The following is an 18,935-nucleotide window of genomic DNA, read 5'->3' on the forward strand; positions in this document are numbered from 1 at the left end:
AATGTAATTTACAAATGTGAAAGAAAGATTTACAAAAACTGAAAAGACAAAAGCCTCCCCGTTGCAGTGATCTGCACAAGTGGCACATGACATACCTGTGCCAGACCACCCAGTTTAAAACATGACAGTATGAGATTGCTATGAAAACACAGAAGGGACAAAAAAAAAAAAAACAGTAGAAAATGACATTAGGTCAGAACAACTAAAGAGAAATTTGATTTTCTTCTAGAAGTCATGCCTGTGTTACAAAACTGTCAAATCTCTCATGAAAACATTCTATTTAAATTCATTGTCTATTCAAAGGCATATGCCAGTAGATACAAAGAAAGAAAGAGCTGTTTGTTTAACTGTGTAAAAGGAACTGCTTGTGTTTCTAAGAAATAATAATTTTGTTAGTAAAAAGCCTTTAAATGGAGAAGTATAAACAGATTGCAAGTGACAAGGGAAGTTGCAACACGTCTGCTCGCTCTTAAAAATAAGAATTTGAAGTGAATTAATTCAGAGCACCAGTTTGCAAAATGCTACCACAAAAGTAATAAGTATAGAAATTTTGAGTAAGTTCCAAATGCAAAACTCAGCTTGTACAGACAAAGTTTTTATTTGCTCATAAAAAAGGAGTTTACGCTTTTGAATTAAAAAGTATACCTTGCCAAAACACAAAGTTCTTCGATTCACAATGACAGGCTGAAATGGGAGGATGGTGGCTAACCTGGAAAACAGTTAGGCTGAGTTAAAAAAAAATAATTTTCATTTTTAAGACAATACAATTAAACTGTAATATGACAATACTAAACATCCCACACCATTTCTTAGCATATGTTGCTACAAAAACAGATGCAACTTGAGTTTGTACTTAAAACACTATGAACTTAAAACACTTCCTTGTGATTCCTACAGAAAATTATACTGACTAGCATTTAAAGAATTTCTATCATAATATACAAACTTCCTTTACTACCAAAAAAGCAAACCATTCTAATTAGACAGGAAAAAAAACGTTACTCTATTAAAAAAAAAAAAAAAAAAAAAAAGAAACCAAAATCTATATCTAAACAGGTTTATCTAAAAACAAGCTTTACCTGCTCTGAGAAAAATCGAAATCCTTTGTCTTCTCTAATACATTCATAAGTTTCACCAAGCACTGGGTTAAATGGCTTGCTTCCTGCTCTGAAGTATGTAGAGGCATAGCCTGATGCTGCAAAAGCAGCTATGAGAACCTGTGAAAATACAGAAAAGAACGTGAAAATAGAGAGAGATTCTTGTGTATGTGACATCACTATATGGAATCACACAACTCTCTCCACTCAGAGTGAAATCTGGATTAATGAAGCATGCCTGAGAGTGAAGCCATACATCCCAGCCAGAACAAAAGAAGCATTTCTTTTGTTGATATAATTTGCTTTTTCTTCATGGCCTCCGTCAGCCTCTTTCAACAGTCCCTTAAAATAACAATCTGCAAAATATACTGCTTTTGTACCTTTGATCAGGTTTATCAGCAATGACCTAAACTACAAACCCAGTTTTAGTCAATGCTCCCCATGAGTAAGTACTATACAATGACTTCTAATGACAAGATCGCATATCATTATCCTATGGGAACTATTTTATGTAGTGCCAAACATAAGCAGTTCTCACTTAAAATGTCCTTAATGCAGAGTTATCCCAGGATCATCCAAGGACGGGCAGCCTCATCAGCCCTCTTTATCTACATGTAAGACCAAAATTTAGTAATCTCTAAACCAGGCCTAGCTGGGAGTAATAAGTTAAGTGATATGCCACTGTAATTTAGATTACAGCTCCCTTTGGCAGAGCTTTTAAAAAAATAAGAATATCACAATAGGCATTCACAAGTCTCAACAAAACTTCAGAAAAACAATACAGGAATAAAAATCACTCAGCTATGGATAATCTGCTAACAGCGGGGCGAAATTTAACCAAGTCCCCCTCTCCTCATGTTACGAATGACGTAACACTCCTGTGAGTTTTTACACGCTTTGCTTTATTCCCACTGTATAATGGGTGTTCCATTCTCTATTCATTTCATATTATTCATAAATGCAGCATCAACAGAATTAACACTCTTTTCATGGGCTTTTCTTCAACAGTAAAACCTTCATTCATCCAGCCTTTTTAATGAATTTAACTATAAGACACAACAGAGAAATGAGGGGGTTTACTATCCTTAGGATATGTAGAGCAATGAGAAGAAAAAAGTTTCCACTACTTTTGGATGCTTTTTTAAGATAGCAAAGTCTGGATTTTTTGGAGAACAGTGAAGAAGCAGGTACATATTCACAGCATTGCTATCAAGCTTTGGATATTCAACACTTCTGCCAGGTAGAAATTTCTGTGCAGTTCGCATTTTTAAGGTGCGTGTTACAAGTTTGGCTTGTATCCCAGGTGTGGCACTAAAGATGTGTAGCAGAGAAGTAGACTTAAGGTCCTTTCCAAACCTAACTATTCTATGATTCTATGAATCTACGTTTCCAAGGAAGATTAAAGCTGCACCATGGCTTTTCCTTCCTGAACTTTCCCGACTTCTTCAACAGTCACCTTCCAAACCGTTCAACAGAGGCAGAGTCCTACAAGCAGTCTGCTTTATTCATTATAACGCTGCCCAGTCCTTACAGAATCTTCCTTTTGTGAGGGACATAAGAAATCTTACAGGAAAACAGCATGTGATGATAATAATTCAACCCCCTATCATAAGACTGGTCCAACCTCTCCAGTGGCAAGGAAAAAATACCAGTGTTTAGGACCCCACACTCTCCTGCAGGCCACATATAGTTCATGGACCTGAGTCTGTGATGACAGCCAAAGGCAACCTCTCTTCTCCCAGTTATCTACAATGCTGCCAACCCATACTAGAGGACAGTAGTTCAGCACCAACACTACCAAACTTGCCCTAACAGCCTTTTCCTTGTTTCTTCTGAGGAAAAGGAGAAATGACAGATCAAAACACCCTGAGAGCTGAACATAAGCTGTGGACTGTCAGTTAAAAAACCAAGACATACTTACACGGGAGCTGAAGTCAGGCTGCCGAGGCAAACTTTGTTTTGGTGTTTTGAAACTTCTCTATTAGAAATTGCCTATGATGACATCTTATTGATAATAAGATTGACCATTGACCATAAGCCAGCCACAGACTCGATTAGCTCTTGGAGGCTGTTGGACTTGATCACTGAAAGCCAGGAAAGGATGCTGCAGGGTTAAAAACTGCCAGTGTCTACATACACAATTCCAGAGAGTGAGATCAGTTTTCATATCAATGAGTCACAATTGCAGGACTTGGTCTGAAGACAAGAAAAGTCCCTCAGGCTTATTCAGATCAAACCTACTACCTGCAATTGTTCACATTTGCCTGACCCAACAGGGAAGAGCAAGAGAGGCCCTGCACAGACCTCTGCTCAACAGCTCCTGTTTTAATACAGACATAAGAAGTGCTAAACTAAATTTATTACCATGCGTTCATAAGGATCATCTGTTTCAGCAGCCTTGTCCAAAAGTTCGCTGTATTCCAGCTCTTCACAAAGATGTTGCAAGGTATTCAGAGGTTCATTTAGCTCAACAGGCATGGATACTTTGGAAAGATCTTTGCCAATGTTATTTCTCAAAATATTCCACAGATTGATGTTACTGGTGTCAGGGCTGGGAGCTGGGAGACAAGTTCTCCGTCCATTCCTGAATGCACCTCCCGTTAGCTCACCATTAAGAACTGGGAAGGGAAAAAAACTATTATCACACCATATTAAAAAGCATTAGATTAAGAAAAACAGACTTAGCCACTGAACCTGATCACTGCCAGAACAAGCATGCCCAGCTTCACTGATTTCAGTTACGTTGGTCTTGTACAGACATGCAGTAAATCTGGTATATGAACATAACCAACATAATTCCCAAAGGTTAAAACATAACATATACTTTGCCGAGAAATGTTGTCTGCAACACTGGTGTTGTCCTCAGAGATATTATCACTCACATCACTGATATAAGATTCATCATCAGAAGCCTAAAACATAAGGAAAATATCAATTCATACAAATACATATAAAATACACTGACAAAGTAGGCAAAAATAATTAACTGAAACACAAATATTCAAAGAAATCATCTCTACCCAATTAGAGCTTTTTACTAAATCAGCTGGGGGTTTCAATTGGCCCATACTGACAATGTGCTAAAAGCATCAAAACAAATGTTATGCTCTCCTTGTTTCTGAATGCCTTACTATGAAGCTAAATACAGGCACTAACTTTACAAAACAGTGACTTCAAACAAGATCAGAGATGAACAAAAGATTGAAAATGCAATGTGTTTGGGATGGGAAGCAGAGTCAGATTTGTGCTCTTTATAAAGAGCCTAACAACAAAACACAGTTTGTGTTTAAGCAAAAAATATATATAAACATTGAACCATCATTTTTGCAAAATAAGAACTAAATCAATGACTATTTTTAAGATTCTTTTTTTTTTTTCCCCCAAAAAAATATCACTTTCAAAATATTTTACAGTATTTACTGATGACGGAGTATTTATTATAAGGCCTATATCATTTGGGAGTGATTTTGTAAAGTTTCCATTTTATTTATACTATACAGGTGCACCAATTTTCCATGCTGATATAAACAATCCAGACTATTGAGATAAAAGGTACTTGAAAGAAGTATTGCTGCCAGAAGCAGTAAGATAAGGAAATATTCCATTCTTTAGATGAACAATTCTGCTCACAGTTGTACCAGCTCGTGGCAGGTGAGCAATCCTTGTCAACGAGAAAATACTGTGGCACATTCTTATCTACTCTTACAGAAGAGTCGTGGCAGACCACAGCACTACTGTGGCTTTATAAAAGGTATTTTCAAAAAATAAATACATTTTTTATATTGAAGAATTTATTCAGAATATCACAGGAAAGCTGTGGACAGCAACACGATTCAGGAGCCTGAACTGCTTCAACTTTGAGCATGAGTGAGTGAATTTTTCAGGCTTTTGCCTACTTGTCTGATTACAGAGAATAACTTTGTATGTCTACTAGAAGAAGTTTGGGGTTTTTTTTTTGGTAAGAATATTTTAAAATCTAAATTAGGTGACTGTGTAGTCATAATTGTTCCTGTTTATGTCATCCTTATCTGAAATTGCCATAGTCTAGCAAGGGCATGTACTGAACATAAGCTACTGGTACAAGCATCTTTCAGCTCAGTTTTACACTTCAGGGAACATCTGCACCCCATCACAAGGGAGTCTCAAGTTCATTTATGTACACCTTACACACCTTTTTATTCTAAGGTCCATTATTAAAGAGAAAAGAAAAATCATTCAAGAGTTGTAGCAATACCTAAATCTGTCCAACAGCAAAGCTGCAGCATGCTGCCATAGCCTACCTCGTTTTCTGATGAGCTGGCAGATAGAAGCACTTCCTGTGCATCAAAGAACTCTGAAACGGATTCAGACATAGAGAGCCTGCTCTCATTAGAAACTTGCTGAGACAGTGGCAAACTGACATGAATTTGTTCACCTGTCTGCAAATAAAGCATAGAAAAATAAAAGTATTACTTCTAAAATAAAAGAAACATACATAGATGGGGTAAATAATCTGAGCAATTTTTCTATGCCAAATATAAGCATGGATAGTAAAGAGAGAATTTTGGCAGGGCTTTGTGTGTACCTAACAGATGAGACTTAGACAATTACAAAATAAAGTGCACTTTGAGCATCAAGATACATGTCTTAATTTGAGGCTTGCTCAGCATCAACTTCTCAGTTTTAGCAGTATGAATAATCACAGATCTAGTTCTGCATACACAGGAATAATTTTTTGGACAACAGCTGGATTTGGATTGTGTCAGATTAGTTCAACCATGAAGTTCAGATGAAAAGACACCTGGTCGTAACAAACTACATCTCTCAGAGCTAGCTTTGATACAACCAAAACTCAAATATAAAGCTTTATAGGTCACAGAGTTACTTTCAAAATAAATGAACTTCTGAACCAGTTTAGCAACAAATGTTTGAAATGTTTGAATACTCAAGAGAATGACTATAATATTTATGTGCTTTTATTCCACATTTGTACTCCAAATCTCATTTGAATTATGCTAGCAATGGTGACTCAAGGCTACTAAAGGGAATGAAATCTTTATGGTTTTAAATTATGGTTTATTATAAAGAGAATTTAACAGCAGAATAAGGGTTCAAAATTGTGTCGTGTAAATCAAGTGAGGGCAAGATAATTTAAATAGTGGAACATATCTTCTTTTGCCTGCCATTGATGGGAGGGACACCAGGTTTCAACATGTTACCCTCCAGGCTATTGCTTTAAGAAGGAAGGGGGAAAAAATTAAGATTCTCTCCCTGTACCATTCCACCAAAGGAGCTTCTGCTGTGGAGTGAAACAGGCTTTTCTCTTAATCCCTCAATTTATACAGCATGTGGCTTCTGGGGGATAACACAGATGAAACTACTGAAGTCCTTCTAAACACTGTTAAATTCAGATTGCAACTCAATCCCCATTAATCTTGCTACAGAAGTCTTACAAATGGTTTTGTTGACATCTTAATCCTGTAGAATTATGCTCTACACAGTTGCCTCACCATGCACTAATAAAAAATAAAAATTAAAAAAATTCATAAACAAGCCAAAAAGTCAAAAACCATTCAATTTTCACTGGGGCTTATAGGCTTGGAGACAGTTTATGTTGTTTGATGAATTATAACAGAAATAGAAACTCATTTCACCTTTATCTTTAGAGGAAGTGATTAAAATTTTAAGGTTTTGTATAAACTAAGAGAGACTTGGAAAAATACATATGCCCCTACCTGAAAAAGTTGCTCACACAGGCATTATCTGCACACTGCAAGGTTATATATATATATATATGTATAAGCAATCAAGAGAAGAAGTGGAGGAGAAAGCTGAGAACTTCTTTAAGAAACACCTTCAGTCAGACATACTGCACTAAGATGTACATATGAAAAAGAAACAGCTAACAGAAAAAAAAAATAGAAGAGATGCTCAGAACTTCACTGCAGATCACTGTCTGTGCTGTGGCACTGCTTCACCTCTATCTTCTGTTGATAGTCTCCAACATGCTGGACTCCGGAAAAATTGTTTGGATATTTTCGAAAAGCAAATAAACAAAAGTAATTTGAAATGCATTTTCACCTTCCCTTCTTGATGAAAGAGAGAATTAGCAGACAAGAGTATGTTAACTGAAGCGGCATATGCATAGAAAAGAATCAGTGGAAATGACAAATGAAAAATATTTTGGCAAAATGCAAGCAGAATGGTTGTCAAAGTGACCACATTAATTGTAAAATATTACAGCTCAGAAATTCAATTTGTCTTTCTCATGAAAGACGCTGACTTGTTATTGATAGAAATGTTTGGTAATCTGTTGACTGAGGGAAGGAAAATGAGAAAGACTAAATGTTGCACAAATGAGATTAGTATAGTGCTTGGTTCATAGACTGAGCCTTTTGATTTCGGCAGTGCCACTCCAGATACTAAGTATTAGGCCCTTTAAGCACTTGCCGGCTCAGGCCATTAAGTACTAAATTGCTCTGTTGATTTGGCAAGAAACTAAGACACAGAATTGGATAGCTACATTTGAATGTGTGTCACATTCAAATACAGTAACACCTCACTAATTCACACAGCCAACAATTAATATTCCAAAAGTGGAGTCCTTCCCTGTTTCTCAGAGACCAAACTTGAGTTCTTTCATTAGGTATGACATATGCAAAATAAAAGACAGAAGTTTTATTTTACATAATGAAAATGTAATCCGATTTTTTCTATAAATAAACACTTGCCAATCTGAAAAAAATATCTGTAATTTGCCAGGTGTGTTTCAGCTATTAGTGAGAATTAGCAAGGTTTGCTTGTACTATAATCCATTAAAGGCCAAAATCTTACCTCATCAGGACTAGGGATAATATTTACACTGACAACCTGATCACAAATAACAGATTCTGAATGTATTCTGTTCAAGCGACTCCTTAGTTCAGCATTCTGGTTGAGAGCCTTAAAATAAAAATTGCATATTTCATTTAAAATTAAAAAGTAAGTGTTAAACAGAAAAAAAGAAAGAAAAAAGTAGCTTCTTCCCTCAATTTCCTAAGAAATCACTGATTCTCTTTTCTTCCATATTTAGAGAGATACTTAATTTGAGATACTCTCTAACATGATTTAATCATTTGGTTGGTTTGTCTTCAGTGATTTTTAGGAGGCAGGAGGGACAGATATTCTCCCACAGTGTTATAATGGCCTCAGGTAGCTCTTCGGCAAGTATACTGGTGGGTTATGTACATTATGGAAATGGGGACTGAATGCAATAAGAAAGAATGAAACTGCAGAACAACAGAAACTACCTGCAAAATGCCCAAAGAGGCATTTGGTTTGGTTTGGTTTACAAATTCTTGGTTTACAGCTATGCAGGTTTTTCTGAAACAAGGTTATCAGTCCTTAAAGCCCGCCAAGGGAACTGCTTTGTTTCCAGCAAAACCAACATAACTGCTAGTATCACTGGGTGTTCACACATCCATATTGACTTTATATATTTGCATGTGTGTACTTATTTCAAATTACTGATCTATTAGTGTCATAAATACCAACAGAATTCAACTGGTGCCTGGCATCTGCTGATCCTTTTTTAAAGCCTGACCTAGATTAAAAATTTGGGTGCACATATGCATATTGTCTATAATCCAGAAAGACTCATGTGCAAGATTCTGAAAATCCAGAAGAAGTATAATATGTTACATACCTAGAACATAAACTGACTTAACCTTATCCCCAACACTGAGGATTATAGAAATGAATAACAGACAAACATATAGTTTTAGTAGAAAGTGACTGTTGTAACAGAGCAAGAATCTTCTGCCTCGCACTAGTGCAGCCTCAGGAATAGATTGCATGAATGTACTGAAATAAAGTAGGACCAAAGTAAAATAGGCTAGCTTAAACTGTCACTAAACATCACAAACACTAAACACCCCATTTTGCTTTGTTCTGAAATGGTTTGTGCATGTTTGTAGTAGCCATCTACCAGGAAGGGAAAGTGATGATTAACAGCAGCCTGGCAGTAGCTTCCTTAACTGCTCAAATCCGGTCATGAGACTGGTCAAACCCAACCATCTGAACAAGGTCAAATTTCCACTTATTCCCCACTGAGACTATGAAGTAATGTGTGATGGTGACTTTTAGACTGACACTGATGGCCAGGAACTAGAGGAAAATAAGATCACCTATTTCAAACAAGTTAGTAATAAGTCTCTACAGGTCTTAGTTAAATTAGTATCAATAACCATAAATGGTTACTCTTGTCTCTTGTCCTTAACCTTTCCTTATTACAACACAAAGTAATCAATCTGTGTAACATAATATGCATCTTTACCTACAGAAACATTATGCATCAATTTTAATCTCATAGCAAAAACCTCCAACCCAATAACAGTACATGAAATTATATACATATTTGAGTGAAGTTGTTTGCCTTTAAACCTCTGCTCACATTTCTTGCAGATGCAGTACTCCACATCAATCTATTCTTCTGAGGCTGGGGTTTTTTTTCCTTGACAATGAATTAAAAAATTTATATTGCAACCTGAAGATTTACTGTCACTTTACCTCTTCTTCCCCACTAAAGTCAATAACAGTTCCTCTGGTTTAAGTGGGAGAGATGCTGGACAGTAACAGGTATGTCCCTGAAAACCCAATTTACTCAAGATTCCTTTTGCAGTTAAAGACACAGACATATAAAATAAAGACAAATACAGTCAAAATTTAAAATTTAAGAAAATAGAATATCTCCTTGGCTGTGCTGGAAACAGCTCTAGGAGAGATATCTAGCATTTGTATAAAAAAAATTGATCCTATCTCTTTACTCTGGAAAGACATAACAGACACACGCTTACACAAACAAATGATATCCTTCACCTCCACATGCACCGAGGTTAGACCTATGCCATAACAGAATGAACATAGGTCAAAGTTCTGGTCAAGAATTTGGCTTTTTCTTTGCTCCTTCCACCTCAGAAAATGGCTAAAGTACAAAAGAAAAAGTGCATCTGTCAAGCTAGATATGCTTGAAATCAAATCAAGAACATACCTGAGAGAGGGACTGTCTGAGGTGTGCTACTTGAGCATTGTGTCCTGAAAGATCCTGCTCTGAAACAATCTGCTTAAGCTTCTCCTTCTCTATAGCTATGCTGTTAAAGGCAGACTTCAAAAGAGAATGAACTAAGAAAAAAGAAAACAAATGTTTTCTCAGCTATAGAACTGCACATGACATCTATTACAATATTTCAGCAGTAAAGACAGATATAGAGATTTCCATCCCACAATTGCAGAAATTTTAAACTAGGATCTGCATTTCAAGTAATCCGTGGCAAATAATCACTTACAGCTTGAGTCTGTAATGTGCATGCTGTATATTCACACACATCATCTGAGCATACTCTTGGTACTGAACATATGGAAAGGTGTATATGTGGAAAGCCTGTATCCAGTGTGTGATTCTTTCTTTCTGGTTGTTTGTTTGTTTGTTTTTTTCAGAGAAACAAACAAACAAACAAAAAACAAACAAACAGAAAAAAAAACCCACCCAGTTTTGCTAAGGCTTAATATTGCACTAATAAAAAGGATTACTTTCTTTAAACAGGTTTTTGACATTTTTAAAGATATCGCTCACATGTTTTTTCCTGTATTTGTTCTATAACAGATAGCAAACTGGTATCAAACCCTTTTAAAAATAGTATTTTTCAGTCTGTAGGACCATTCATGTATTGGCAATAAAATGGCATTTCTAAAGTACATTCTAGTAATACGCTCTTCTGTTGCTTCCACTGACATAGAAAACATTGCATAAAAATGAACTACACAACATTATATATAGCAGTGACATCCTGATTCAACTGTGGGGAGAAATAAAGCATTTTATTGAGAAACAAAATGTTTGTTCAGAAGACTCTTATCATACAGAGTTTATTTATCTCCAGATTCATGACACCCATGGAAAGAATGATAATTCATGCTGTGTGTAAACCACCTGATCAGCTAAAAAATCTTCCACAATATCATCTAATGCACATGAAAGCCCTAGCCGTAACTAAATGAAAGTAATAAACACAACAGAGAAGCACAATAAAAGAAAGGCTTAATATTTTCAGTTACCTTTTTGTGCCATCAGGCAGAATTCTTCTTGAAGCTTCATGTACTCAGCAGAGCACCCCAGAGGGTCCGTTACATGGCCTGGGGGAGTCTGAAACTCAATGTCTGCACAAAGGTTGGGATTGGATGAATGCAATCGAACAGGTGACATTGTAGCACTGAAAGGAACCTACAGTGAAAAACAGTGAAGAAATATTGTATAAGGTGCACTCAATCTTTTGACTCTGTTGAAGCAGAATACAAATTTCTTCTGAAAAGATTTAGTTCATAATGTGAAGAACACGGTACGAGTGAACATGTAACATTTTACTGTGCTAAATCTCAGGTCAGCTGATGCAGAATCTCTTGCAATTTTTCAGTGAAACAGACAAAAGAAGGCCTAAATACATAGCTAACAGCTAGGAACGGAGCATCTCAACTCCATTACAAAAATGGACCATTTCCTAATACTTAAAAGATGATTGGAAAATAGAACCACAACACATGCTGCTTTATATTTGGACATTTGAGAGTACATGTCGTATGATTCTGTTGTTACAATACCAACATTTGAAGTATGCAAGTTCCTCTACAGATCTATAAATAAGCTATACAATTATGAAATCTATCACTGAAGTTTTACAAAAGTACTGGTAAATCTTGAGTTGAAAGTAACTGTATTGGCAACTATGAAGAGGGAAAACAGCTGAAAAAAATTAACCACAACCAATAAAAAAAAAATAAATCAAAAGTCCACCTGATTTTCATTTAAAGTACATGAACCATATAAATGTAAAGACAGTTTAGTAGGATCCAACAAAGAATTTACTTCATTATCATTTCCACCTTTCTTTCTCCTTCTATACTTTTCAGGTAATAAAAATACACATGCAAATCTTCGTAAGTTATATAGACGCATCATATATACTGCACAGTTTACCTATATGCTACATATGCAGTGTATGGCTACCACTGGTATATATGTAATGTGTATATGTAAGCGTATGTTTTATTTTATTTTAATTTTACCATTTACACACATTTGTATAAAAACCAGGCCAAGAACCCAATTTTCAAATTTGAATGCAAAGGACAGGCAGGTAGAACTACACTTTATTACATAAATATTAAGCACTGTTCAACATATAGAACACATTATTTTATCTCATGATATTTATCAAATGTATAAATCAAGAATCTCTACACTGCAGCCCAATGAAATTTTTCAATAGGAAAAATGGAGCCAAAGTATAAAATGTGTCTTCCAAGGCATGATAATGAGCAGCAGATAACATAAAAAGTCATATTACTAAGAATTTTTATCAACAGATAAGTTCTATACTACCATCAATATTTGAAATTGGTACCTTGTTATTTTATTAGATCAGTGAATGGCTTTATCAATCCCTTCCTGTAAAAGTTTTCATTAATATACATTTTAGATTTCTGACTCCCCAGTGTAAACCTCAAAATCCTGTTGTATCTATTCATCAAATATCATCGCACTCATGAATATATTCCACAAAATACCATTTTCCATCCTGTTCTTCCTCAATTTCCAGATACATTTAGCACATAAAACCACAGGTCTGTGGAACCTATGCAGTATAAACTTTGTTTTCTTCTCTCACATGTTCTGAGTTCAAGCTATACCAACAAAGTATTCTTTTTTTTTTTTAATTGGACATTATTTTGGCCTGATATGAAAAAGACTTTATTAGCAGGAGATGTAGAACAAATTCCTTCCATTCATGCTGGATATTTACCCCATAATCTTTGCGAGTACCAGACTGCCCCTCTCAACAGCCCCCCAAAACTAGGTTAATTGACTAATGTGACTAAACGTATGTTAATTTCAAGTCTCCTTTACAAAACTTCCCACTTCTTAAGTTGGAGGGCATGTTACCAGAACTTTCTGACGAGGAGTCAAGAAGAACTGAAAAGGTTCAATGGCTCCAGGAGGGCAGAGTATATGGCTACATGATAGCTGGGGGAGAAGGAGCAGCACCTACCCAATGCTGAAGCCAACCCAGAAAGCAGGAAAAAAGCTGATCCCAGCTATAATGTAGAAGCTTGAGGGACAGTCCCTGCAGCCCCACGTGCCTATGGTGATCACAGAATCATAGAAAGGTTTGGGTTGAAATTACCTTAAAGATCTTCTAGTTCTAACCCCCTCCCATGGGCAGGGACACCTTTCACTAGACCAGGTTGCTCAAAGCCCCATCCAGCCTGTCCTTGAACACTTCCAGGGATGAGGCAGCCACAGCTTCTCAGGGCAGGTTGCCCCAGTGGCTGCCCCACATAGACTAGCAGAGCTGCAGGCTTCTCACACATGGGAAGGTGGGGAGCAGGGGTGACAGCTCTCTTTAGATCCATAATTTCAGCCTCAAACCTCAGCCGGCCAGGCTGAAAAGCAATGTTTCCATAGTGAGATCTATTGGAAAATAACCTTTTAAAGTATGACCAAGAAACAGCATTTACATGTTCTACAAATACTGTCACACTGCTTGCAAAAAATACACATTCACATAACAAGAGACAAGTAGCTGCTTTGCTGACTGCTTTAAATACAAGAACCAAAAATACCAAACTGTTGACCAACAATGAGCTCTCCTCATACGCATCTTTCAGAGAAGTTCCCAAGCTACTTTCCAAAACAGATGAAAAAATCAACATTGAACAAACTCTTTAATTCTCTTGAATAGGCAAAAGTCCAAGAAACACTGCCAACATATTTCACTTCCCCTTTTTTCATATCACTGCTGTGCTTTATATCTATATCTATGGTTACCTGCTTCTGACTTTACTACCAGACTGTTCCCGGTAGAGTAGGTTGTAAGGAAAACCTCCTTTTTCTGCCATGCAATTAACTGATGTAATTCTGCATCACTCAGTCTACATACACAGCTTCACTGCTTGGGATAGACAAGCACTTTGCCACATCAGCCAGGAAGAATGGGACATTGCCACAACCACTGCAACAGCTGCAGAGTCATTTTGGTGCCTCTGGTTTTCCTTCCTCCTGAGCTTTTCCCAGCTCTGCCAAGACTTCCCTCAACAGGTCCTCATTTCAGCCGTAGGTAACAACTCAGCAATACCCAGGACTCCTACTGCCTTGTGATCTAAGTCCAGCTGTATGTGCTTTATTTAAGCACTCCCTGGTACAGCTCTTTCCAGTGTTGAACTTACTGGTTAGAACCTTCTACTGAAACTGCTCAGCCACATAAACTGACAAGTGGGTTGATTTCTTGATCATCAGGATGATGAACACCAGAAAAATCAATCAATTACTGAGCACAGCATTCAGCATCAGCTAATTACAGGGGATTAAATTTAGATGAGTTAATTTGGGAACTGGAGAAACACAGATTTCCCACAATTTTTAGGAGGGCTTAACAGGAACTGAGTTTTGTAGTTCAAGTAGCAGGAGCTCCAGGTATTCAGGCTTAAGAAAAAGCTTTGTCTGATCTAGTGATTTTAGCTATGGGCTAGAGCAGCAGACCTGGAACTTTAGCCTGATAAAGACATTCACTGCTTGGGCTAGATAAGGGTATGCATTTAAAGCTCTATTCAGTCTTTGGCTGCAAAGTCTTCCCTATCTAGCTGCTGCACTCATCACTTGATGAGTACTAATGTCTATATTGTGCATTCTTAAAAAGCGCTGTTCTGATAAAGCAGCAGCTGAAGATACCCTTTCAATGCTACTTTGATTTCACAAACAGCACTTCCCCCTCCCAATTCCTAGCCCCTGCTTTGATTTCACAGCTCCAGGTTTTGTGTCCCAGTTGTAGAGAATTAGCAAAACTAAATACAGACACTAGAGGTAGTAATATGACTTTTTGGAATTATGGAATGTATTCAGAAAGTGTCTCAAACGAAAAGGCTAACCTTAAGCTACTTAAAAGTATAGATTCATTATTCATTTTGAATAGATTATAGCAGAGTATGTCAAAGATGTGTCTAGTGCAGGGGCCAAGTCTAACCATTACTTGCACTGGGGTAAAGGAGGAGGACATGTATCACACAAGCTCAGACCCACATTTATGGAACAGATTTGTCTCAGGCCAGACCACTTCTAAGAAACTTGGCTGAAAGTGGGTAGCATGTTTCTTGCACTTTTTGGACACCTCCAAAAAGTGCAAGAAACATTTTCATAACCCTATTACACATTCGAGTTACATAGCTTCCCATCTTTAGAGCTATTCCTTGATTTTTAAATCCACTCACTGTTGTAGCCACTGCAGCTGCTAGTCTCTGCCGGCGTCGTGTTGTGCTGAACTGCCCCTTCGGTGCCGGCCCTTCCTGACAGTGAATGCAAGAGAGGAAGTAGAAACAGAGAAGGGAAGGGGTGATGGGACACAGGAAGATGAAAGGTGATCAGAAAAGGGAGAGGGAGAATCTTTAAGTGGCTTTCAATTTTGTTAACTCTTATGGCCTACACATTCTGAGGACATATTACATGTTTTCAGTTGTGTATGCCAAAGACATAAAAAAAGCTAGATACTTCACTAAAATTATCTCCAGATGAGTTGGACTGCAGTGCACTCACTAAGACTACAAAAAAAAACCAAAAAAACCCACAAACTATTAGCATTGCCATTCAGAGTTATAAGGCAATATGGAATAAGAAAACAAAAAGGATGCTATGGCAAGGCAAAAAACACAAAACCCAAACTCCTTCTGGGGGGTCACTTGACCATCTAGAAGATGAATTCTGAAAGAGATCACTTTGCATTAGTGGAAGTGAATGAACTGTGGTCATTCAAGATGCATGCATCTCAATGGTAAAACTTTTCAGTGTGTTATAGTGAGCTTGCTTATGTATTCTTGTGCACAGCTGTAGTTATTTCCATGTCCACCCTTGAGCCTATTTGTTCCTTTTCTCCACACACCATTTTTTTGAGTCCCAACTACTTTTCCTGTACATTATTGAAGTATTGACTTCCAAAGCAATGCAAAAACTCAAATAAAGCACCACAAATGAAAACTAAGCATTCTAACAACTGCTTCCTTCTCTGCATGCCTAACTTGTTGCCACATCCAGTTCAATTTTACTTTTAAACTTTTGTACTTTTAAGAAAATTCACCATGGTACAGTCAAGTCAAGCAAGTAATTGCTTATTACAGAGGAGCTCCATACTTATCAAAGTCCCTCTATTTAATGTCTAATCAAAATGTCATAATTTTGAAGCCATTTTAAGATTTTAGAAGATCAGAAAAGCCACCTTTCTGCTTTAGAAAACAAGTTTCAATACCTTTATATTTTTCTTCCCCTATATCTTCACCTTTAGCCACTTCAGTATTTTTTAATCCATATATATTTTTACTTTTTCTGAAAGCAGCCTGGGCACCATATAAATAACAATGTTATAGACTGGACAAATAGACATAATGCTGAAGAACAGGATACTGTAGTCCAGTTGTTAGCTGAAGTGTCTTGCTCCTGTAACATTCCCACTGGTAAGGTTGCTGTACCTGAGAATGGCCATACCCTTCAGTCTCTGGCTAATATTAGTGCCAGTGCTACTGACAGTGGAAAAGTCGTCTAATGATCATGGTGAGAGAAAGCTTGCTTTGTTCTATACCATAAAATTCTTGCGTTAAAAACATGCAAATAATCTCAAAAATATGGAAAACAAATGTTGTTAAAGCAGAGAATGCACCACATGCACAATGTAAACTGTGCTCTACAGATGTCTGTCTAGCCTGTGAGTAAGTCTGGAAAAATATTCTTAACTAAAAGGGACATATATAAGAGAGAGAGACACGTACAAATATATACTATATATATACATGCAAGATTATGAATGTCGGTATACATTATTAAAATGGGAACAATGAGCTCTGCAGAACCCCACACTCACTTCAACACAATAGAAAGTAAGGTCATAATCTGAGCTATGATATAAAGACATTTATTTAAGGGAAAAGGTAATAAGCCAGTTTTTGGGTCTGGTTTCATTTCTGAGCTGAAAGCCTCAGTAGAGCAAGATAACTTTTCAGGTTGTTCCATATTATGTAGTTCTCCAAAAAATTACTCTCCAAAGAAATAAAATAAACGTAAGAAAAAAATAAAAAGTCTTGGAACTTCACAATTCTGAGCTTTTGGAGGAAATCAAATCAACATTGTTCGTTTTACTGCTTTTCAGTAATATATTTTCTTTTTTTAAAGACCTTTAGATGGTCATGAGAATGACAAATCAGTCTTTTACCCAAAGGGGGATAAAAAAAAATAATCCAAACCCAACATTTTGTGCAAAAGCATCATTTGTAAAATGAGTGAATACAGATCAACTGACCTGTTGTTGCAGGCCATTTTCATAAGACTTTAAATTGGCCTTTTAAAACCAAACTATACCTTCTTCATAAAAACAATCTTTCTTCAGAGTAGTCCATGTATCACTCTTGAGTAAAGGACTGTAAATTAAGCTGTTAATTCTAAAAAAATTAGCAATACTCAACCCAAAAACCTGCAACTGTATATACATATGCTAAGGTCAATTTTACTTTAGGGTGCAACCCCACTTTAGTCACTGTGTGAGCAACTTTAACTGCATACAGAACTGGTATACTTAATTGGCAAGTATATATTTCTGGGAAACAAAGCAAGCAGCTTTTCTTACAAGAAAAACTATTTCAAACACATTATATACCTAGTATTTATATTCAAGAATGTGTGAGAAGGAACAAAAAACTGGTAATAAGTACAATACAATATCTGGATGGAAGAATTCTCTCCTTGCATCTTGTGCAGTGGATGCTGAGCTAGCAAAAAGTACATCCTCATTCCCCATTACTCACAAACAAGATAGTATATGTAGAGCTTCCTAATTTTTATGCTTCCCAGAAGGATGGCTTTCAATATCATAATTTCAGAGGCTCTTTGGATGGTAGTTAATTACTGCTCATTCTAAAATAAATAGGTGCAAGTACTTCAAACAGAACTAATAGTGCGACTAGCTTAAAGTTAGTATGTTAGTATTAGTATTATCTCCTAAAACTAATGAGATGTATGGAGACACGGGTAAAGAGAAAAGAAGTTTTCTCAGTACCAAATATCAACCACTTAGCAAATCATGTGTAGGAACCATGAAGAAGCTATCACAAATTATACGAAGTTTTTCTCAGTAGTGGATACCCCAATAAAGAGTTTATAAAGAACTGGAACAGCCTTCAAAAATTACCTATAGGAAAGGCCAATGAAGCTAAGAAGGAATGGCTAACTGAAGAACAAAATGGGACCGTAAGCTTAAAAAGCACTTAGGCATCAGGGGAAATCCACAATTTTGTGGAATGGAAACATGAGCAAATTCAGAATAATACAATGAGAGTGAGGCCATCTTCCACAAATCACAGCTTTAGACTATACATGAGACAGGACAGCTCTTGGAAGAATAAAATACATGTTGATCCAATCAAACTAGGCAAGATAACGGAGCAGCCAAAAGGGAATCTTCGATGTAATTTAGAATAATTTTATTGTTTCTCTTTTACTGCAAACGAATGCATAAACCAGTCATCAATAACTTAATGCTTTACTCTAACAAAATAAGCTTTATATTTTCTGCATTAGGCTTGCCAGGAGTTAATGCCGACCCAGGTCAGGCAGAGTTCATTATTGACCCAGAAGTCACAGACCCATGTAGAGCAGTGCTATGCACACAAACTCTCTCAGGGTAACCTGCAAACCAACCATATTTGAGAATTTCAGGAGCTGAAGCACAGCTCCTACCAAGTCACAAACAGCAGTTTGAGACTTGTTGCCGAAATGATGGAAGCCCAGACCAGTGT

General features: G+C 36.7%; 1 protein-coding gene across 5 annotated transcripts in view; it reads right to left on the minus strand.

The window, feature by feature from the left end:
* Window positions 1-18,935, minus strand: part of OSBPL6 (oxysterol binding protein like 6) — a 100,460-nt gene that overhangs the window by 8,916 nt on the left and 72,609 nt on the right. For all 5 annotated transcript variants that reach the window (XM_065670252.1, XM_065670248.1, XM_065670250.1 and 2 more), the window contains 8 exons: window positions 11,169-11,334; window positions 10,105-10,235; window positions 7,911-8,018; window positions 5,378-5,515; window positions 3,922-4,009; window positions 3,462-3,715; window positions 1,080-1,217; window positions 646-709 (listed from right to left, as the gene is read on the minus strand). In XM_065670252.1, the coding sequence (XP_065526324.1) occupies window positions 646-709; window positions 1,080-1,217; window positions 3,462-3,715; window positions 3,922-4,009; window positions 5,378-5,515; window positions 7,911-8,018; window positions 10,105-10,235; window positions 11,169-11,334 (1,087 nt within the window). The remainder of the gene's footprint in view (window positions 1-645; window positions 710-1,079; window positions 1,218-3,461; window positions 3,716-3,921; window positions 4,010-5,377; window positions 5,516-7,910; window positions 8,019-10,104; window positions 10,236-11,168; window positions 11,335-18,935) is intronic.

The sequence above is a fragment of the Lathamus discolor genome, chromosome 3 (genome assembly GCF_037157495.1).
Source record: "Lathamus discolor isolate bLatDis1 chromosome 3, bLatDis1.hap1, whole genome shotgun sequence".
In the NCBI taxonomy this organism is placed as follows: domain Eukaryota; kingdom Metazoa; phylum Chordata; class Aves; order Psittaciformes; family Psittacidae; genus Lathamus; species Lathamus discolor.